At 37.8% G+C, this 23,058-nt stretch overlaps 1 protein-coding gene across 5 annotated transcripts in view; it reads right to left on the bottom strand.

Annotated features, from left to right (window-relative positions):
- Positions 1-4,522: 4,522 nt before the first annotated feature.
- The window catches only part of LOC129360439 (ETS-related transcription factor Elf-4-like), a 58,156-nt gene continuing 39,620 nt past the window's right edge, over positions 4,523-23,058 (bottom strand). For 4 of the 5 annotated variants that reach the window (XM_055030667.1, XM_055030666.1, XM_055030665.1 and 1 more), the window contains 8 exons: positions 22,048-22,353; positions 14,183-14,357; positions 13,224-13,328; positions 11,577-11,732; positions 11,373-11,456; positions 9,554-9,746; positions 8,996-9,337; positions 4,523-7,077 (listed from right to left, as the gene is read on the bottom strand). In XM_055030667.1, the coding sequence (XP_054886642.1) occupies positions 6,273-7,077; positions 8,996-9,337; positions 9,554-9,746; positions 11,373-11,456; positions 11,577-11,732; positions 13,224-13,328; positions 14,183-14,357; positions 22,048-22,116 (1,929 nt within the window). In that variant the 5' untranslated portion in view covers positions 22,117-22,353 and the 3' untranslated portion in view covers positions 4,523-6,272. Of the gene's footprint in view, positions 7,078-8,995; positions 9,338-9,553; positions 9,747-11,372; positions 11,457-11,576; positions 11,733-13,223; positions 13,329-14,182; positions 14,358-14,860; positions 14,913-22,047; positions 22,354-23,058 lie in introns of those variants that run through there. The other variant, XM_055030669.1, reaches the window with a different exon arrangement.

The raw sequence follows: 23,058 nt of genomic DNA on the forward strand, positions 1-23,058 counted from the left end.
ATTCAGTAATTGCAAACACATTTCAAAACGCTGACAGGTGAAACGCAAAGCCTCCCGAGAAGTTTCTGAAAAGTTCATAAAATCAAGAGTTAGGATAAAATATTCCTCACTATTTAACGCATCAAATACCGGAGACACTTTCCTAAACGATTCAGCGACTGATGGGAGCAGAAGGAGAAATATCCTTTATCGCCCATCAGTGGAGAAACTGTGACACCACATTAGAGTGAAAAAAGACGAGGAATAAATATAAGCCAAAAAACATGAACATTTTAAATATCAGAAGTCTTCTACAAAAAAACTAGAAAGTCCTGAGTTTGAAAACTTGAACATTCAGATATTTTCAGCTTAATCTCAGAAACAACATTTCTGAGCTCCAAAAGTCTAAAATTTGTGATTGAAAAACTCAGAACTTTTTAGATTCATCTCAGAAGCCTGGAAGTTTCAGAGTGTGAGAAAAAGCAAATATTGTTTTGAAAATAATTCAGAAATTGTGAGATTGAGTTCAGAAATTTCAATAAAAAACCAAGAACATTTGTGAACTGCAAAAGTACAAAATTTACAAGAAAAAAAAATAGTTTAGTTTCAGAAATGTTGCAACATTTCTGGGTTTCAAAAGTCAAATTTTTTTGATTGCTGAGTTTTTCAAGCAAATTTTGACTTGGAGCTCAGAAATGTTCTTGACATTTTCTAGAATCAATCTCTGCGTTTTGAAGAATCCTTCTTTTTTAATCTGTAATTGCCACGTTGCGCCGTTGCTCACATCTGTGTGTCCCAGTACTGTGATTTTTGGCACATTCTCTCCGTTTGGATGATGTTTTGTGAAATTCACAGACATCTAAATCACGCCGCCTCAATTCAACCAACTTTTAGCTGCCCTGATCCACAAGTTTTTGTTTTCTTCCCATTTTTCTGAAGCGAAGCCCTGCAGGGAAGAACCTGATGGAGAAACGTTTCCGTACAGCAGTTGCTCGATACTTCAGACACAAATTGGGAATCTGACCCAGTTTCTGTAAAAGCTGCTGCAACTTAATAAATAATTCTCTAATGGCTCATTAAGCATCATCCACTGTAAATACATTTTTTAAAAAGTCAAGATACAAAATCTGAGGTGCCTGAACTGACATGCAAAAGCCTTTTCCACATAACAAGAACAAACACTTTAAGTTTATTTCTCATTAAAAAAAATAAATAAAATCTGTGAAATTCAAACATCTTGTTTATTTGCGTTCTTGTGTCGCACAAAGTGCCTCAACTCTGCCAGCATCAGACACGAGGCGCTCAGTGACGGCGAACTCCTCCCTCACTGATGAAAATTAAAGAATGTGTCGTTTCTAATAAAGTCCTGCTCTGTTTCCCTCATGCATCTCATACAGAAAAACCCCCTGCAGCTCCAGTTTATCACTGTTTTGATGAGGGAGGGGAAAAGAGTGACTGCTCAGCAGGATAAACACAAATACCGAGCATTTACCAGGTTATCACAGTTCAGAGGATCCCTGCCCTCCCTCCACTCTGGCCAGAGGTTTGGACATTTTCACTCAATCCTTCCAGTGAATTAATGCTTTTTGTTATTTATCAGAAATGCAGGAAAGATTTCACTCCCAGCTGCTTATTTTCATTTCAAATAATTCCTCGTTTGTTTGGATGTTGATGGTGAAAACCTGAATGTATGAGGAGTTTCTGTATTTCTCCAATCCAACACATGTATCAATACTGCCATCTTGTGGACAGGAAGTTAAACTGCTCTAATATTTATATATAAAAAGAAGGATGTATTTCTCTATTTTTATTGCTCTGTCTTCCTATTTTTACTGCCTTTAAATTAAAATGTTCCTCGTTTCTCTGAGACAAACCTCAATTCCTCTGGATAACCTGAACCGAGTTAACTCAGAGGGCCTTTCTCTGCAGTCAGTCTGGTGACCCGATGGTTAAATAAGCTCTCTGTGTGCCGTTCCTGCTTCAGGCTGGAGGCACAATAATGTCAGTCGTCATCCTTCAGCCGCTCCCACTGTGAGAGGCAGCGTGGCACAGCAGTAAACACTCGCGCTGTGTCAGTGGCCGCAGGCGACACAGGAATAGTCCTCCTCTTCCAGGACCCGGCTCTCCTGCTCCATCTTCAGGGTCTCTGACTCAGACACGGCGGCTGCTGGTTGCCTTTCATTGTTCCAGTAATCCTCCAGAACAAAAGGGGGAATGAGACGATGAGCAAAATCGATGCCTCGTCTGTGGAAATAGGAACATATTTAGGGTTTTATTGAAACTGGCTGAACTCAAAACTCTCTGATCGTCTGTGACGGTGAGCAGTTTACACTAGAAACCAAATATAATGACAGTGAGAACTCAAGGGCATAAATTGCATCTCATTACTGGGGGGACAATAAACAGGAACATTTCTTAAAACCAGTTTTGGGGTTTCGGCAAAGTTACAGAGAAATGTAACGTAAAATGTGGTTTAAAAAGTTTCTAAAGCTCATTTTAAAAACCTGCAGGACCAAAAATGACTTGTGATGCACATCAAGCTTGTTTTATTCTCAGTAAACAAACTGTTGAGAAATAAAACCAAAATTCAAATGTTGCTTCTATGCAAGTTTTGTTCAGTCTGACGATCTAATCTGTGCGACACCTTTACAAAAATGTCAAGTCCTCAATAGAAAAGCTGTAATGAGTAAATTCCTCATTAACATTGATTTATTATAACATTATATACAAGTTATGGGCTGTTTAAATTATAACTTGTTAAGTTGCTTTATTTTAAACCTTTTTAGTTTTGGCATTTCCTGGGTAACTGAGAACAAATAAGTACATAGAAATTAATATCTGGGGAAATTTATGATTTAAACGTAACACTTAAGGCGCGAGAGTTTATAGAGAAACATATTTTATTTAGAGGTTTGAAAGGCGCTACGTTGAAAACAGAGAAATAAAGACATCATTTTCTGTTTCAAGTGAATAAATGTGTCCCGCATGCGCAGTAGAGGGCGCAGTGACGTCACACAGTGTTTTGCAAACAGCCATAAACAGGAAGGTAAACATGGTGGAGCACAGATTATGATTTTAAAGTTGTTAATTAACGTTTCTATTGCAGTTTTGGTGAATAAAAAAACCATTTAGTGGATGTTTCTGCTTCCAAACAACTAAAACTTATCCTAGTAAAAACATGAGGTTTTGTTTTTCAAAATCGTATTCCTTCCATAAAGTGAATTTATCTTTGTAACTTAAATTTATGGTCAATGGAAGCTGCCTACAGTTAGCAATTAATGAAGTTAAACATAAAGAAATTTGGAAAAACGTGTTTCAAATGTGTGTTTTATTTTTCTGCTCTTAAAGCGAAATGAACCACAACAGACCCAGGAACCAATACAGCCATGGACACTTTCACACATAAACACAATAACATGCTGCAAAAGAATCAGTGCAACCTTTTCTTTCATCACACAGAGACTTAGCACACACACACACACACACACACACACACACACACACACACACACACACACACACACACACACACACACACTCCCTCATTTCACTATGCAAGCTGTGCTGACAGACGCGGCTGTCTTCAGCTGCAGGCAGCATGTCACATGCTAATGCATTCAACCACCCACAGCAACTGGAGAAGCAGCAGTGCTCTTAAGTACAGTCCAATCAGTCTCCGGACTGCTAATGGCTCCCATCCAGTTTCCTGCAGCAGCTTTTACTTTCTCTTTTAAATGCCATGCGATCAAATGTCCCCCGGAGCTGCAGACAGGCCTGGTTTTTCACGGCACAAACGGTTTCATTATGTGGACTTGCTGACTGCTGTTTGTTGTTTCCGAGTTTAAAGCTGCAGTAACTTTTATAAACAATGCCTTTTGTTGTTGTTTCTTAACATATTTTTGAAAATGTCACCATTTCGTGACAGCTTTGCAATGAGACATATAATTTGTGAAAACTGTATCTTAGGAAATGTGCCGCTCCCGTTCAAAAGCAGCCAATCAGAGCCAGGAAGCAGGTCCCATCCTGTCAACATCCTCACCACTAAATGAGGACAAACAACTTACCCATTCAAGTTGCAGTACTCTGCAGTCGTCAGTGGTCATGCTAACTAGCTTTAGCATTCACAACACGCTATGCCAGCTGCAGCACATGAGCTTTTGATTGATCGATCAGACCTGGCCCCGGCCTCTGATTGGTTGTTTCTGGTTAGCTCTGAGAGGAGCTACATTTGTTTCACAGATTGTCATAAATGTGAAAATAGCAAATATTTCTCTTTAAAAAAAAACTACTGATGAGACCAAAAAGCCAAAACATGATAATTACAAGGTTTTTTTTATTATTCAGAGGATATTTTCATTAAGCAAATTTATTTTCAATGTCATATTGCGCAATTCTGCGTTTGTTGGAAGTGCAGCTACTTTTGTATATGCATATAAAATAGTTTTTATTGAAGTTACGTCCTGTTTTAGTGATATTTTATCTCAGGCTTCAATCGTTTTTAAAATCAGTTCTCTTGCAGGAAATAAAACAGCAGCAAATAATGTAGAGAAGAGATTTTCTTTTTAATTAACATATTGACTTTTTCTTAAAAATCTAGTCTAAGTTCAGCATAAAAGGAGGCCATTGACAACCCAAGACAACAGAAGCAACAAAACAAAATGCAGTGGACATACCTCAACAATTCACAGACAACAGTGCTTTAGGGAAAAAAAAGATAGTACATATGAAGATAATCCTAACAGAAAGTCAGATTTAATGCAAATATAACCCAGTGTATTTATTGATTGTCAAAGCATTTTTGTGCCAGCGTGTTTTACATTCAGAATGCCTGCAGGATGTGGACCTCTTTGGCTCTGGTGAGTTTGTAAAGCAGACGATGGAGGTCAGGTAGTCCGAGTTCCCCTCGCTCAGCGGCCCGGCTCGGCCCGGCCCGGAAAAAACAGCCGATCGGGCCGCGACTCAGGATCAATATGGCTTTATCCCCAACAGAAACAAGGGAGTTCTTAACCAAACAGGACAGAAAAAAAAACAAGAAGAAGGCACAAACTTCCTCTGACCAGAGACACAAAAAAGGAGAAATAAGTCAGGTTTTTTTGTTCCTAACAAATGTAGAAACTTTAGATTCTAAGCAGAAAATCAGTATTGACTGATGCGCTCTATACTCTGTGTAATATAAAATTCAATAGTTCTGAAAGCACAGCCTCGACTGTTGGAAAAAGGAGAGAGGTATATCCGCTGAACAGAGGGAACAAAAAGCTCATTCAGTAAATGTTTAACAGAGATTCACAGCAGCAGAATAATGACGCTGCGCTGAGCTTTTAAGACCAGAAATAAAAAAAAAAAAAAACTAAACAAAGCTGATTATATCGAAACTATACAAAAAGGAAAAAAAAGCCATACAAGCTTCCTGTATCTTCTTTTTCATCTTCCCTCAGGTTTACACGTAAAAATAAAACAAATGTGCCTTTTCTTTACAGAATTTAGGAATTAATAAAATAAATAAATTTGTTGTGGTCTTAAAATTCAATCTCATTGCATATTATATGTCTACATACAGTATATATATATTTATAAATTCATATATATATTGTTTTACATAAACAGGATTTAAACCTTGGAGCATCAGAGGGAGAAATGGAAATAAATCACTTTTATTCTGCTTTTCTTGCTGTGCCCTCCGGTCTGCAGCTCCACACACAAAAATGCCCTTTTACATGTTAACAGTGTTTTAACGCAGGGCTGACAGAGAGCAGAAGCACACCTCCTCTGTCTGTTTCAAAATAAAAGAATATTACCTTCCTTGTCTGAAATAAACAGTAATTTTTTCTGCAAACATTTCATAAGGCACTCTTTACTTAAACTGCTTCAGGCGTCCCTTCTTGTTGCACCGTCTGGCTTTCAGTCCTGGTTTTTGGTTTGTTAGTCCGATGAGATGCAAAGGTTAAGCGATAAAAACAAAAACTTGACTGGCACTTTTTTCATTGTAGACACTGATCCCACGTCTGGATTTGTGGGATTTGTTTTTATCTACATGGAATAATCCTTATTGTGAAAGCTAACTCCTTAAAAAAAAAAAAAAAACGCTAATCACTCCCTAGATTTTTAGAAATTAGGCACATGGTCACATAACATGAGAGTAAACAATAAATCCTGAGGCTGAACTGACCAACTTTTAAGAGCAACATGCTGCAACTTCCCTCACTTCTGATGTTTGAATCAGACCGTTGTGGAAAAGGGAAATATTGAGTCTGTGGTCAAAATAAAGTTGATTTTTTGTGTGTTTTGAAAGAGTCCTAAGCCTCTGCAGGCTCATTTTTTATCTGGATAAAGTTTGCAGGCAGCTGGACGGAGAGCGGCAGCTCCTGCAGGGTTTTGACGCCCGGCTCCGGCTGCAGAGACATTTCCCCGCGAACCTCCAGCTCCTCCACTGGGGTCAAGCCCTCGCCGGGGCTGCTGCTCTGGGAGTAACGTCCGTTTATTAAAGGTTCGCTCGCCGGCGCCTGGGCTTGGCTCTGACTGGTATCGATGATCACAGTCCTGTACTGCAGCTCCGCCTCTCCGGCCTCCATCTCCTCCTTGTCGAAGGCGTGCGCCGCCAGCGACGGGTCGCCGTTCACCATCGACTGGAAGTAGCTGGAGTCCAGCATCTCCTCTTTGACCTGCAGCGCCGACAGATCGCTGGACTTCAGCACCGTGGCGATGACGGTGCCTGGCTGCTGCGCCACCATGGTGTGCCCGCCGCTGGTGTTGATGGTGACGAGGCGGGGCAGGCCGTTGAGGCCCGAGCCGGTGGAGCTGATGACCCCTGGAGGGGAGGAGCAGGATGAGACCGAGGAGGAGGAAATGGCGGAGGAGCCCAGATTGGTGACCAGGAGCTGCTGCGGGAGGCCGTCCTGCAGGCCGGCGCCGCCGAGAGACGCCGTCTGGATGGTCAGCATGTCTTTGCCCCCCGCGGCGGCGGAGGGAACGGTGTGGAGGATGACCCGAGGAGGCGAAGAGTGGCTGGAGTCGCCGTTAGCCAGAACGGTGAGGGGAACCGACTGGAGGGAGCCGGAGGAAGTCAGAACCATCGGTAACGACACGGGACTGCTGATGGTCCTGAGGAGACAAAATGATTCAAACTCAGTATTTATGTTGCTTTTTCCTCTACAGCCACGAAAAACATCAGAACAACCTTAAAAAATCTGATAGCAAAGGATGAATCTGCAGCTAAAAAGTACCTGACTAATCAATACAGTGAAAGGTTTGTCTGTTCATTACCTTTTAGATTATTTAGTTAACAATCAGATAGTAAATGGGCTTAATTGAAGAGTTCCTTTTTACAGAATTTGAACCACGTGAAGCTAAAACTGAAGCTTCTGAAATAGTTCTGGCCAAAACATAATTATTTTAAATGCAAAAGCTCTAATTTCTTTAACAATTTTGACTTCATTACTAGGTTTTTTGTTTTGAGTCTTTATTCTCCAGTTGCTAAATTACACTGAAAAAACACAAAATCTTAGATATGCAAATATCTTAATATATTTAAAACGACACAAAATTAACTCAAAAGTAACTTTTCAGTGTCTTATAGGAGCTTTTTTATGTATGAGTTAATTTTGATAATAAAGTACTACTTCACTGGCACATTATTTCAGGTGAAACATTTGCTACCTTTTCCTTTTAGAGTCATAACCCAATAAAGATCCTTTAAAATTTTGTGTTTTTCCAACATATTTCCACTGAAAAAAAAAACATAAAATTTCAAACACGATGCAAATAAAGTATCACAAAACAAACAGAAACAAAAACCAGAGGTTTAGGAATAATAAAATAAAAATGCAAATAGACGCCAGACGAGAGGACATTTAGTATAAACCAAGTAAAACAATCCAGTACTGAAAAGCAAAACTGCTATTCAAGTCATACCAGGCTGAGAATGAAGAGAGAGGCCTAGTCAAAGCCCAAACCTCTTAAACAGCAGACAGGTGAAAGTGAGGAATGCAGTAAAACTTTTTTCATTCTGATGTCAGAAACCGAACATTTAAATTTAAGACAATTTCACCTATTTATTCTGAGTCCTTGACCCACTTTTAAAATTTTAATATTAAAATATAAAGCCTGATGAATAACCAAGATGAACATTCAGCCTTCATCTTTGGAAACATGGACATTATTTTTATTAAACTGAGAAATACAGCCAGAGAATTGCTGCCCTCATCACTATTGTAACAAACTGTATAAATTATTTTTCTGCTCACGGTTCCAAACTGCTGAGCTTTTCCAGCCTGGAAAATATCACAGGAAAGATAAAGAATTCATAATGCAGGCAGTGGAGTCCAAACAAACTAACAAAACCAACTGAACAGTAAAACTAGACGCTGATGAGAGAAAGCAAAGTCGCTTCAAACACAAATGACAAAACTACGATCAACTGCAAAGCAGAGCATTTGTACTCAGTTAACAAATTACAACATATTAACTGATCAGGAAATTTTATTTGGAATAAATTTTAATTGGTTCGTCCAAAGTTCACTTCTTGCTCTTTGGTTTATACAATTTTATAAATCTTTAAACCATTGTCACATATGCATTAATATCACCAAAAAGCAAATTACTATAATCTACAGGACAATTATTTCACTTAAAACAGTTTTAAAATCAATATTAAGGAAACATTAACCTGAAACAAGCTGCTTTGTCTTGCTGAAAAGTTACTTGTAAATTACTTTTGTCTTATTTTTAGTCCACTGAGATATTTGCACTATAAACTAGACCAAAATACTTGGTAAAATATTCTGTTTTTGCAGTGTAACTTCATATCTTTGCTCTATGTTTTCTTTTTGACTGGAAACACAATAAGTTTTTCTGGACGATAAATTGCCCCAGAAATTATTGCGATAACTGATAATATTGTTGTTTTAAGACCAACAATGTTGTTACTTTCTTAAATAATTAAACAATAGTTACATTATAACTATATGTAGTTATATAACTATGTAATGTATACAAGTCAGTCAGTGAGCAGCTCTCCTACCTGACGCCGTGCGCGGCGTCCTGAACGCCGTGCGCCTGGTTCTCCTGTAAAACATGGAGCAGCTGCTCCGCCTGTCCTCTATCAGCCTCCCGGTACAGATATTCTTCTCTGGGCTCTTTCTTCATCGACTTCAGTGACACTTGCTGCGCCCTGCCGTGGCCTTTCGACCCTCCGCGGACCACGCCCCGCCCGTTGGAAGCCCTCTGGCTCTGGAAGCCAGCGTTGGCGTCAGACCCCGCCTCTTCGTCGTCGATCACCACCAGGTCAGAGGGCATCTCTTTGAACTGGTAGACCAGCCGCTGCCCCTCCACTTTGGCGAGGATGCCTCTCTGGTAGTAGTACCTGGGGGAGGAAGTAGGCGAGAGTCCGTTCAACCAATTATTGACATTATCGCGATTCAAGTTTAACGACGCTCATAAAAATTTAAGCCGCCGTTCCAGAGTGTTAATAAGAACATATCAGTGGAAATGGTGTCTTCAAGGTTAAATGCTGGATGAGAGCTTGTGTGCATGATAATGTCACATTGGCAGACGTGGCTCATTGGTATTCTGCTCTCACCTGAGAGCCCTCCCCATGGTCTCATAGTTCATGTCGGGCTTGTTCTTGTGCTTGCCCCAAAGCTTTGAAACAGCCTTGGAGTCCACCAGCTTAAAGATGCCTTTTTCACGCTGCGTCCACTTGATGTATTTGGGACAGGTGTTTTTATCCTGCAGCAAAGCCAGGAGGAATTCCCACAGGTAGATGGTGTTGCCTGCAAATTAACGAGGCTAATTTGAGTCCATGGTTACAACATGCAGGCACAGATTCAAGCTTTCAATCAGTACTAATGTTTATTTTGTCTTTCATTTATATCAGGGACGTCAAACTCATTTTCAATGAGGGCCGTATCAGATATCTGAATACTCCAGAATGTATTGATAAACTGTTAAAATATCAATAAATAACTGTTTCACGATTCTTGAAATTCAATAATATTGAACATCTTTCCACGCTGATTAGTCCCTGCAGGATTTTGTGACTGTTTTTGTGGTTTTTTGCAATCAGAATCACAGACTTTGTGGTGCTAATTTAGAAATAATTGTAAGAAATTTTTAAAATATTTGAGATAACGTACAACGCTAAATGACATTTTTAATTAATCGCCTTCTCAGACTTTAAACTTGACATCAAGTAATGCTGAGGCAGCAGTCACTTGAACTCAATGTTTTGACCAATTTTGAGAAAAACTGGAGGGACTTTTTGATGTAATTCGGAGTCTTTTTTTGTTTTTTTACAGAATTTGAACCAGGTATAGAATCTTTTTTTTTATTTATTTAAATGCAAAATGTCTGTTTTTTGGTCTATTTTGACTTTATAACTTCTGAGTTTCTTATTTTGAGTTTGTATTCTCCAGTTAGCAATTAATCAATTACTAAATTACACTGCAAAAACATAAAATATTAAGTATTTTTGCTCTGGTTTCTTATCTTCTTAGTACACTTGAAATAAGGCAAAACTAACTCAAAAGTAACTTTTCAGCAAGGAATAGGAGTTTATTTTCAATATAATTCTTTGATATTGACTAAAAGGACAATCACTAGCAGACTAATTCACTTTTAACAGGACATTTTCTAGTATACCTGTCATAAAAAAAATGATACCCTTTGAAATCTTGTGTTTTTCCAATAATAAAGTTACTTATAAATTAGCCAATCTATTTTTTAAGTGTAATAACATATCTGAACTAGAAACTAAACCAAAAATACTCAAGATTTTGTGATTTTGCAGAGTAGTTTGTGATTATTTCACGACTAAACCGATTAATTGCTTCATTCCTAATTTATCTACCTGTTCAGTTTGTATATAGAAACCACAGAGTTGCAGGAGAAATTATAATCTTTTCTTCCAGTTATTGTTGTGACAAGGATTTGTCTGCCTGGGAAGGAAATTAATTATACCAAGCTGGGATGTAGATTCCTCTAATTTGCCAGACTTCAGCGGCCGGCAACGTTTAAAAACAGCAGCACTCCCAGAAGTCACCTGAATCCCCGACCAAGTGACAGAGTGATGCATTCGTGGGCGGCTGAACCAGACGTCCCAAACCCCTTCCCCCCTTTTGTGTCGTGAACGGCCCAAACAAAGCGGCATCGCCCCTGCATCTATCAGTAAAGCATCAGCGTGCCCTCCAGCATGCAATCACTCCTGTTTCCCCGAGAAACACAACACCGCCCGATCCCCTCATCCATTAACTCGCTCAGATTCAACCCAGATGGACTGCAGGGGCCGAGGGCAGCTGGCCGCTCGCTCCACAGGAGGAATCGGAACCATCACAAGAGGAGGAGAGACCTTGATTTTTATTGGCTCATTACAGAAAAGTGGACTAGTTGGTGAGGCTTACCTTTGCCCTCTTTGCTCTTCTTCCTGAGAGGCAGGTTAGGGGTTGTGATTGGAGAGCAGGGACGCACTACCCGGGGCTTTCGCACTGATTCAATGTGAGAAGCAGAATGTTAGAAGGTCAGAAGCCACAGCAAAATCATGTAATCACCTTCTCCTCGAAACTGTTGCAACAATTTATTACTTAACTAGAAAAATAAAGTCTTACCTTTGGTTTTCTTCTGAGGTTTTAAGGGAATCTTATGAGAAATCTCATCCATGGATGACGTGTCTTCATCCAGAGACATGTCAAGAGCAACATTGTCCATTTGGTCCGGCCTGAGTGGCGTGAACTCTGACTCCAACATATGGTTGTAGGTGTGAACTGCACAAACAGCAACAACATACAAGAATTATACCTTGTTTTACAAGCAGAGAAATAAATTAAGCCTACTCTAGTCTACTGTAGTAATCAAGTAATCTGCTGATTAACTGAGTAATTAATTGTCTTCTGTAGTAGCTACTTAAGATAGTAAAAGAAATCTATGCTAGTAAATAAACAATTTAGTTCCTTTTTTAAAATTTACATTACTTTCTGATGTTTGAAGTATGAAAAAGATGTTTTCATAAAATAGATACTTCAAATTATCCTCTATTATTTTTTTCCGCATTATTGTTTGTTTTGTTTTGTTGCTTGATTAGCAAGCAACAAAACAAAGTTGGAAGAGCTAAAACAGAGGAAAACTTTACTACCAAGAGCTGTAACCATTCCTCGAATGATTCGACTGTTAAAATTCCTCAGAGAAAATTCGTTAAATTATGTTTTGTTATTTAGCGAGCCGTGTTGTGGCCGGGTGATTGATTATGCTGTGCATCACTCTCACTTTCACCTCTGAGTTGTTGCTAAGTGTTAGCAACATAGCGCATTGTGGCGGTCCAGCTGTCATTTATGTTTTTATGTACGACATAGAAACCAAATCCCATCGCTAGCATGAACACAAAAGCTGGACAAAGAGTTCATCTATTAAAGTGAATATGAAGACATGAGCTAAAAACTGGTTTCCTGTCAATTTTTGTGAATGTCTTTGTGAGCTTATTATTCATTAATAAGCTCACAAAGACATTTTGAGCTTATTATTCATTAATAAGCTCACAATATTCAATATCATTGAATTTAATAATATTAAATTCAGTATTATTTCAGATTTTTGTGAAATTTTTGTCCAGCTTAACTTAAAAAAGGAGAAATTATCATTACAAATGAAGTCATTTTTCACAATTTTTAAATTTGAAAAATTGGACCGATGTTTATATCCGATATAAAAACTGCTGTTATGGTAGAATTGACCGATATTTTACTTTATCAAAAAAAATATTTTTTTATTACTCGATTAATCATAAGAATAATCAATGGAATACTCATTAAATAATCGTTTACAGCAGAACTGAAATAGAGCAGTCTGGTTTGGAAGTATTTTAAACTGAAATATTTGTGTGGTTTACTTCAGGCTTGGGCCTCTACACTTAATTTGTCAAGCTGGAGGGTTTTTTCAGGGCTGATCTAAACTAAAGTTTTGTGTCAAGGTGTTTCTGCATCACTATTGTGAAACGCTCATTTTGTTTTGCAACACATGCAGTGAGGTGTCTCTTTCCTGGCGGCGCATCTTCCTCCATAGCTGCTGATGGCACTTAGCATTCATCAGCAGCTCATTGGTGAAAGTGAGAGCGGTGTGCAACACAAATAATCCTCCAGCCAGATCAAATGGCGCTAAATAGTAAGACATAATCTAATGAAGCTTCCAGGTAGATAACTTCCATTTTAAGGCTTGAGATACTCGAATCATTGCAGCCCTAAAATAAACACAAATAAACTCACTCATTCTCTTCTCATCCAAAATATTATTTGGAGACTCCATGTTCAGCAGAGCTGCTGCAGCTTCGTTTGTCTCCATGCTGTCATCGGCACGGGAAACTCTCGTTTCTGTCCATCAAAAGACAAAAAGGCATCAAAATATTTGGCAACGTAAATGGAAGCTTCATGTGAAATAATTAAGCCTGTCACAATAATAAATTTTTCTGGACAGTAAGTTGTCCCAGTAATTATTGTGATAAATTATAATATTGTTGTTTTGAGACCTTTTTCAAGTAATAATGCAACTCCTCCCCCTCAATAAGCTATAAATGTAAATTTTTTTATATAACACTGGAAATGGAAGATCTTTTAAATTTCCTAAATAAAACATGACAACCAATAACAATAAATAAGACGGATTACAAAGTCTCTATAAACAAAATTATAATGTAAAATATTTTAGTCATCAGAATAAAAATTATTGCGTTAATTTTAATTGAGTCAATCGCTTACTGTAACAGGCTTAGAAATAATTGTGTTAGATTAGTTCCAGTAACAGACACTTTTATATACAACTGTAAAAAGGTTCAACCTCTCACAGATTTTCTCTAGTTTTTTCAAACTTAAGTGTTTCATCAACGATGATCAAATATAGTTTAATGTCACAAAAAAATAATCAAATTAAATACAAACACTTTCAAGTGAGAATTTAATTTATTAAGTGAAATAAACCAAAAGAACCTTACAAAATTATGAATGAAATTAATCACAGAAGATGGCTTCAGTTTTCCAAATCATACCCAGGTCTGATAAATATTAGACATGTAGATTTAAGAGACCACTAAAGTAGAACCTAACTTACATCATGAAGTGGGAAAACAACAAAATAAAACCCTGCAAATTATAAAATTCAACTGAAGCTGAGAAACGTGGTTGACATCTATCAGTTTATGTGAAATGTTTCCAAAGTGTCGTGTCTTTACCTGAGAGGTCCACTCCTTCTGAAAGAATGGACGGTCCCTCCACCACGCTGAGAGTCGTGTCCACCATGATGCCATTAGTCACCTCGTCCGACTCGAGGCCGGAGTAGACCTGCAGCAGGTCGGTGGTGGGCACCTGCTCGACGATCACGGCTGGGAATACTGACGGGTCGTCCAACTGCGCAGAGAAAACACACGTGTGCATAGGATGAGACATGAGGTATTATAACACAGCGGGGGCTCTTGGACATGCATGTGAATTAAAAGATTAAAAACATACAGTAATTCCTTCACAATGCATTATTAATAAAACATAATGGTTTAATGTTCTAAAGATGCAAGTTATTAATTAATTACTTCATAGGGCTACTTTTTCATAAATTGAATTTTAAAAAATACATTATTTTGTTTAATTTGTATTAAATACTGACTGAATAATGAAAAAATGTGGGTTTTCCACATTATTAAATTTAGACATTTATATAACAAAACAGGAACCTCTAAGGATGCTGAATAAAAAATTTAAAAATAAGCAACAAAATAGTGGAAACATTAATTTGTCCTCAGATTGATGTTGATGCAATGTCTGTGGTTGCTCTTAAAACAATATCAAGACGTTGCTCCACGGCAGTCCTAAAAATCAACCGGTTTTATTGGCATCCTGTCTCTGGGTTAGCTCACCTTCGTAGCCCATCATTTTTAGCAATTAGCAAGTCGTTTTTTAAAAAGAAGTTGACGTTGCTCCGTACGTTGCTCCGTAATGTAGCTCGCCTATAAGAGCACTTTTAAAGTGAAAATCAAAAACCTAAGATTGTCGAGTGTTTATACTCCAAAACAGAACCGCATAAAGTGTATTTTTCACCCCACAAGGGAATCTGTTTTGACCGTTTATCGTCCCCGTTCTGGTGCAGCTCCGCCATCTTTGCTTTTGTACCAACGGCTCCGCTTAAGGACCAATGGCGTCCCCTCCTGGATGGAGGGCAAACTACACCATTAAAGAAGGTCTAACCTTAATCGATTTGAGCTCATTTTAATCTAATAAACCATGAATCAAGAATTAATCTCTAACTAATCGTTTGAATCCCTAGTTCTAAACCAATTTGGCCATTTTTATTGCTTTGTAAGACGTTGTGGATTCATACTCAGCCTGAGCTAATGTGGAGGCACGCAGCATGGAGGAGAGCTCATTTCTGTGGGGTTGCAGCAGCCTGCTGGGACGGTGTGAAGAAGACGGGAACCAGCTGTCTGAACCAGCGTACTTCTCCTGAGAACCTAATCTTATGCTCAGAATTTCTATAAACCCAAATGAATGTTAATGAATCAGATATGAATTGCAGGCGAGCACCTTCTTCATCACGCTCTGGGAATTTTAACCTCGCCGTCTCATTTCGGGCTTAGCGAGGCCTGATGAGTGGATGGAGCCACTGGGGGCTTGGTGGAGAGTGGGCCGAACCGTGGAGCTACATCTGAGGAGACAAGCACCGTCTGAGAGCTCCTCCAGCGGGGATCGAAGAATGGACGGCTGGTTGGAGAGGGCAAAGCAACTCCATTCTTTAATTAAGGGAGTCATGTTCTGCTCTAAAAGATGGGCTTTGAAGAGCATGAAAAGATAAAATGAATTATTTATTATTATTATTATTATTACTAGTAGTAGTACTTGCAAGTAGGCCTGCTGCAATAAATTTAACTGGACGATAAGTTGCTCCTCAAATTATTGCAATAAACAATAGTATTGTTATTTTAACACCATTCTCTAGTAATATATTGATAATCTCTTCTCGAATACTAATAACTCAACACTGGAGCTGGGAGATATTTTAAATGTCCCATAAAACAACACATAAAGCCAAAGTAAAACAGAAACAAAAAATAAAATTGATTGTGAAGTCTCTGAAAACAAAATGATTACCTTTCAAAAAATATTAATAATCAAAATGACATTATTGAGGTAATTTTTAATGACCAGACAGGCATTCTTAAGAGAACAACAAATTTTTCATTTGAGTATTTACATTTATTTAGGTATTTATTTGATTATTTACTTATTACATATTTAAAACTCTTTTAAACTTAGCTGTTAATAGTTTTAATAAATATTGTTTTATCTATTTAATCTTTACTTATTGACAACATTAGCAATTTTTTTTTTTTGTGCAGCAAAGGCTAAAAGTTTTATACCTGTTTTTAAAGGTATAAAACTTTAAAAACTGTTTTATACCTGTTTTTAAAGTGCTATATAAATATATTTGACATTGACATTTTACATTTACGTTTTAGTTTTAAACTATAATACTCACAATAGCAGTACTTCTACGCTTTCATTTAACTTCTCCTTTCTCTTTAAAGTCATGTGTATAACTACATACATTTAGTTATGTATTTGACTCTTTACTTGTTTATAGCATATTATTTAAAACTTTATTTCATAATGAGCTGGTTTTAACAAGTACTCTATTATTATTATTTAACTTACTGACAAAGTAGCATAATGTCATTACTTGGTTTAAGTTTAAAATATAAACCATCTTAGCCAAAATTTTTGTCTTACTTTCATTTGTTTTCTTAGCTTGTTATTTAATCTTTTAAGCTTTTTGTTAGTTTGTTTTGGTTTAGTTATTTCTGTTTAATGTTTCTGGGCATATAATTGTTTTCATATAATGTATTTTTGTAGACATAATCTGAGGAATGAGTCAAAAATGCCCAGCAGGTGGCAGCAGAGTACACTTTAAACCTCAGCTGAAATTGTTCCCTTTTTCAGTTTGAATTCCAACTTCTTTGTTTTTATTCAGTGTCCAAAAGGTTGTGAAACAAAGTATTAAAAATAAAACAATCCAACACAAATGGTTAAGGACAAAATTAAACGAGTTTTTAAGAGGTCATTGGACCCAAAGCTCTCACATTAAACACAGAGAACGGTGCAGTAGCATCTGTTATTCCAGCTTTCATAGATGTGATTTTTCTTTTTTCCATTTTCAGCCACTCAGTGAAGATCAATAAAAAGCAACATTCCTGCAGTGATGGGTCGGTTTAAGAGAGACACACAGACAAAAAGGTGCTGTAGGAGCTGAGGGAATAAAGGCGTATCTGTGTCTTTTTACACAAGTGTTCATTGTTGGCTGGGACCTCGGGGGCAGACCAGGTGTCCAGGCCTTGAGCTGAGGGAGGGGTGGGAATGGTGGCATCCCACTGCATGCCTGTACACTCATTTCTGCTACTGGTTAACCAGGAAGCTAACAGACCAGCTCATTGTTAGCGGTTTGAAATGTTTATGCGTTTTAAGCAGGTATTTCACCAATAATTTTTAATAGTTACTGTAAAAAATAATGACGTCAACCATAACTTTGAGGATTAAAAACAAGCATGTTTTTGCTCTGACTGCAGTTTCAATCAGAAATGTTTTCCATTGATGGGAATCTTTGCCACCATCATAGCCAGACTTAGAGGCTGCCACATTTTCTTGGGCTGATTTAACTCGCGTTTGCTGTCCTTGAGCGAGATAAAGACGTGTTTGGCCGACTGGTCCAGAGACAGTAGCTCATCTACCATCTCCTCCCATCAAATCCCACAACATTTCGCTGACGGAGCGTCGAAGACATGTAGAGCTGGTGTCCTACCTGCCTCTGCAGGTCGTTTTGGTCCTAAATGTTTTCCTTTGAATAGGCATGAAGAAAGCACAAAGGTTGCAGCTAAAATGGTTTGTGCTGAACATAATTCACATTTTAACTACTCCTTCCTCTTTAATGCTGTTTCTAGTAGAGGGAACAGGAGTGACAAATATCAGGCTGATTTGCATGTCTGAGTTCCCCATTTGGCCTTTGAAAGCAGCAGCATCTGAGCAGGCTGTTTCCCTCCCCACGCCCCTCTTTCTTCTGCTTTACCTGCCCCGACACAATGGATTTCAACTGCCTGAAGCTTTCAATATCCTCATTGTGAAATGTGGAGCAGTTCTGGAGCCGCCCTTTCTCAAAACTCAAATGTCTCCAGTAAGAACATTTTGTGATCTCTCCAGTTGGTCCTGGAGGCTAAAGCTAGCAGTCAAGAGATCAGGATTATATAGGACATGTCTGCCATTACCAACGTCCAGCGTTGGTAATAATATGTGGTTGATGTTTAAGAGTATAATAATACATCCGAGATGCAAAAATAGGTTAACAAGAATTTAATTTTATCTTTTTTTCTTTCTTTTCTTTTTTTTTTTTTTTGTTCTTGTTTTATTCACAAATAGAAGATGTTTTTGAGAAACTGAGGTTTTCCAATGCAAAAATTAACTTTTTGAAAAAATACAGAAAAAAAAAGCTTTAAACCATAGGCAGACATATTGGATTTGGTCAGACATGTTATGGTTCTTTCTAAACCAGCTCCAATGGTTAAGCGATTGCTCTCCATCGGTTTTGGATCAGAATAACGTGAGTGCATTTTCTCTGATTAAAAGGCTTTTATTATTTTAAACCACCAGTCCAGGAGCTCTTAGAAACAACTTTGTTGTAAAACATCTGTTTGCAGAGATATCAACATACATACTATAATTTGTTTAGGCAAACTGCCTCCTTGCTCCATAATCCTCCACAAATCTCAGAATAAACCAGCAGGAGGATCAAACATTTCCAGCTAAGATCTACCAAGGCTTCCAACTTCAGGCAAAACCAAACCGGCTCCGGTGATAACTGATTAAGAAAAGCTTGCCAAGACATTCCCACTGTGTAAAATCAGTAGTTTGTGCAGCAAAAACACTTTAAATGAAGTTCAGACTCATTAGAAACAGTGAAAATGCTCTTTAGCTCACATCATTCTCACTGGAGTTACAGATGTTTCATCAGTCACTTTGCTACAGCGTCCAAAATGCTGCCAGATAGACAATTTCAACACAATGAAAACTTATTTAATGCTTCTGAAACCAATCGCTGTTCCCAGCAAGATGGGAAGTAATAGTTTCTTTCTTACATCAAGATTAGAGTCTAGAAAGAGTTAATTTAAAGATTTTAGATCTAAGTGAATCACAAAAGTAAGTTATCTCAGTAATTCCCTTTCCTGATAAGGTATTTAGCTTTATTTATCAAACAAGTTAAGAAAGAAAATGTTACTTAAACTGATATTTTACAGCATAATAATCAGAAATCCACTGAAATTACTTTTTTAAACTAAAACACAGTTTGAATATTTACTTAACATGAGAAATGGAGCTTGTAATCATATAATAAACAAAGGAAAACAACAAACAAATGCCACTGCAGTGCTTTTAAAGACAAGACGGAAAACTATTTTTAAAAAATCAGCAATGGATTAATTTAGGGCTTATGATGGAATATAAGGGCATATTTAAAACTTTTAAAGGTCTGATTATTAATCTTATAGCTTCTTAAGATCCTGCAGAAACCCCTACTAAAGCACACACCTCCATATTAACATAATAACTTTAACCAACGTTACTAGATGCAAAACTGACACTTTGACTTTACTTCAGAGACAAATATTGCGATAGTTTAATATTTAGTGTACTAAATCTTTCCACATCCCTACTTAAGAGAAATTCTCTTTGAAAATCAAGGAACATAAGATAAAAACTGAAGAGCTGAAGATGACAAAAGCTGAAATTCATCACATGCTGAGTCTGGAGAGGCTAGTCATTGACTCCCATATCCAACATAGCAGAGCTAATCATTACAGAACCTGTGATTTCACTCAGCTGTAATGAGTTTATTGTGGTTTTAAAACCGTCATCCAATGCCAAAGCCCACCTGAAAGGGATGGATTTCAATGCTTTGCCATGACTTGCTAAAAAAGTGCTAAGGCGCTTGCACAATAGGCTGAGTGGGTGCCACCAACACAAAAACTGTCACAGTGGAACAATGTGAGACTTTTAAGGTGAGTTACTGCGTCTCTTCCAAGCAGCGATACAACTGGTCTGTCAGGTTGGGCCTGAAGTGGCGCTACTCAGGGATCCAGTAACAACTTGTCTCTCTAGATGAACATAAACACTCGTTTCGCTAACAAACAAGCCTGCTCCACAGGATCCAGCGTCTGCTGAGGGGAGGAGACAACCGATGCAGCTGATCGCTCCAATGACAAGACACACAGGCGCTAATATGTGTGTCAGGTAAATTCAACGGCAACCTTTGTGCTGCAGCCACGTTCAGGTTGAAGCCCCACCCCGGCTGCCTCCCACGCACAACGCAACCCAACTCCGCCGCAGGTTTCTCCGTCTCTGCAGCCTCAAGTCGACTGTTAACTAAAGCTAACGAGATAACAAAAGCAATAAATAAAAACGGAGATTAATGGGGAAAAACAGGAACTAACTGGAGCAATACTAAAACTAACTAAAACACTGAAATTACAGACTTTATGTCCTTTGTTTTGTGTTTATGAATCTATTTACTAGCCTTTCGAACTGATGGAAACAAGCAGTTAACATCAGTTATCTGCAAAGCATGGTGCTACAGGAAAAGTTGGGAGAAAACGCCTGACTCAGCTGATTATGAAACATTAAGTGGAAACATTTTCTGAAAACTGAATCATCTGCCGAGTACTCATGACCTGATCAATGCAACCAAATCACAGCAAAAGACTTTGAACCTAAATATTAAGAGCAGAATTAAGACATTTTGGGTTGCAGTAGCAGTTTTGGTATAAAAGAACTAACATTACTGCTGCAACTAAATAATGGATCCCCTTTTAAATGATTTACAAATTAAAAAATGAATAAAAACGAAAGTGGCTACTTGCAGACAAATTTAAAGAAATTTGTAAAAAAAAAAGAAAAGTGAGCATGGAGGAGTAAATTTCAGCCTAATTTATCACAAATTTACAAGAAAAAACTTGTTTCCTCTTTTTCTATCAAAAACTGGATGACTAAAGTTTTCAGTCTGATTCTTTGGTCTCAACTAGACTTTTATGTATTTATAGAGACTTTATTTTATTTGTTGTTTAGTTTATTTATTTTCAATAATTAAAATGCCTTGCAGCTCCAGAGTTAAATGTTCATTACAATTTAAAGCTTATTCATCTTTGATAATATGTTCTTGCGTTATTGTTCCATTATTAACATCATATGACATGAAAATGGTCACAAAATAACAAAATTATCGTTCATTGCAATCAGTCCTGGGACAATTTATCATCCAGCAAAATTTGTTATAATGACCTCAAAAACTTCTGTGTATTTTGAAGACTTTTTATCTGAAAAGTGGAATAAAGTTACAATTAAAACTCTGAACGTTATTATTTATCCCCCGTTAATCTAATCACTCAAAGTAGAATCAGGTGCAACAGAAAAGACACACCTGATTAGTAAATAGAGTCCACCTGTCTGTAATTTAATCTCAGTATTAATCCAGCTGTTTGTCAGATTTTAGCGAATCAGTTGGCAAGCTGCATGATGCTGAAACGATTATGAAACAGCATCATGACTTATTTTCTCTGAATTTTTATTGCTTCTAGAAGGAATTAAGAATAGATTGAGTTTTAAAAAAAGGGAATTGCTGTGAAAAAGATTCACCTGGGAGGTGAACTGACCCAGTTTCATTCACATATCCAGGTGTTAATCTGAATCAGAATCTGTGAAATGAAAGTTGATGCACTATCAACTGTTTTACAAAAATGGTCAGAACTTCCCCATTTTTATTTGCTGGAACTTTAAAGTGTTGCGGCAAATTTTCCATTGGTAAAACATGTAAATAACTAAAACTTGCATTTTTTCTTCTACTGCACGACTGGCTGCTGTTTCTGTTGGTTCGTTACCCAGAATCTCAGTGAAATACATTGAAGTTGTGGAAAAAAGCAAAGTGTTTGGGGTGAAACTGATGAATGAGCAAGTTTTTACTCCAAACAAATCTTCAAAAACCTTAAAGCGCCGAGTCATTCATGGAAAATACCTGATTCATCTCATCTATCCCATTGGAAAATTCAAACACCAGTTCGCTGGGCTGTACCGCAGTCGTCATGGCAGAGGAGTTCAGAGGGCGGGGACCAGGCTAAAATGTCCCCACTGTGACGATCACGCTCCTCCTCCTGCTCCTCCTCTTTCTGCTGCTGCTGCTCAGTAAATAGCCTCTGTGTCTTCCTGTTTTCTGATGCGGCGCGGCTCAAGCTGAATGTGAGAGAGAGTCGAGGTTTCACTGGAGAGCCTCGTCCCTCTCTGACACAGAGGCCAGACCCCGCTGCGCCTGGCGCATCTACACCTGCAGACAAAAAGAAAAAACACACAGGAGGGTAAAGGTCAGCAAACATGGCAGATCAGTCGAATATCACCAAGAAACAAGAGCTTAGCATTAAGGAGGCCTCACTGGGGGGAGAACAAACTTATCTGGGTTATGTCTATTTTTTATCTGTGACTCTGCAAAGCCACATCCTTCACAGGAAAAAAAAAAAATCACTGATTTCTGTATTCCTGCGTCATAAAATGCTTTAAATATCCAAATGGAGCGAATTATTTCTATAATTTGCAGGTACTGATGCACTAAAACTGTCAACGACTGTAAATACTCTGCAAAAACACAATATCTAAGCAAGTAATTTTGGTTTAGTTTATTGTGCAAATATCTCAGTTGATCTGAAATAAGACCAAACTAATTTTTTAGAAAGATGTAGAAGCCAATATGGGAAAATGTCTTGTTAAAAGCCAAATAATCTGCCAACCAAACAAATACGTTTTTTGAATCAATATTAAGTAATTATTGACTTAAAACAAGCTCCTATTTCCTCCTTAAAAGTTATTTGTAAGTTAGTTTTGTCTTAATTCAAGTGTACTAAGATGTTTGATCTATTAAGTACACCAAAAGTTATTTGTGTTTTTGCAGTGTAGTAAACTGAATAATTTAAAATGAGATGCTTGTTGCATCAGAAAACAGTATGGAGCTTTTAAGCTCAATGTGCCACTGTACAGA

This window comes from Poeciliopsis prolifica, unplaced genomic scaffold (genome assembly GCF_027474105.1).
Source record: "Poeciliopsis prolifica strain line A6 unplaced genomic scaffold, Auburn_PproV2 SCAFFOLD006, whole genome shotgun sequence".
NCBI lineage: Eukaryota > Metazoa > Chordata > Actinopteri > Cyprinodontiformes > Poeciliidae > Poeciliopsis > Poeciliopsis prolifica.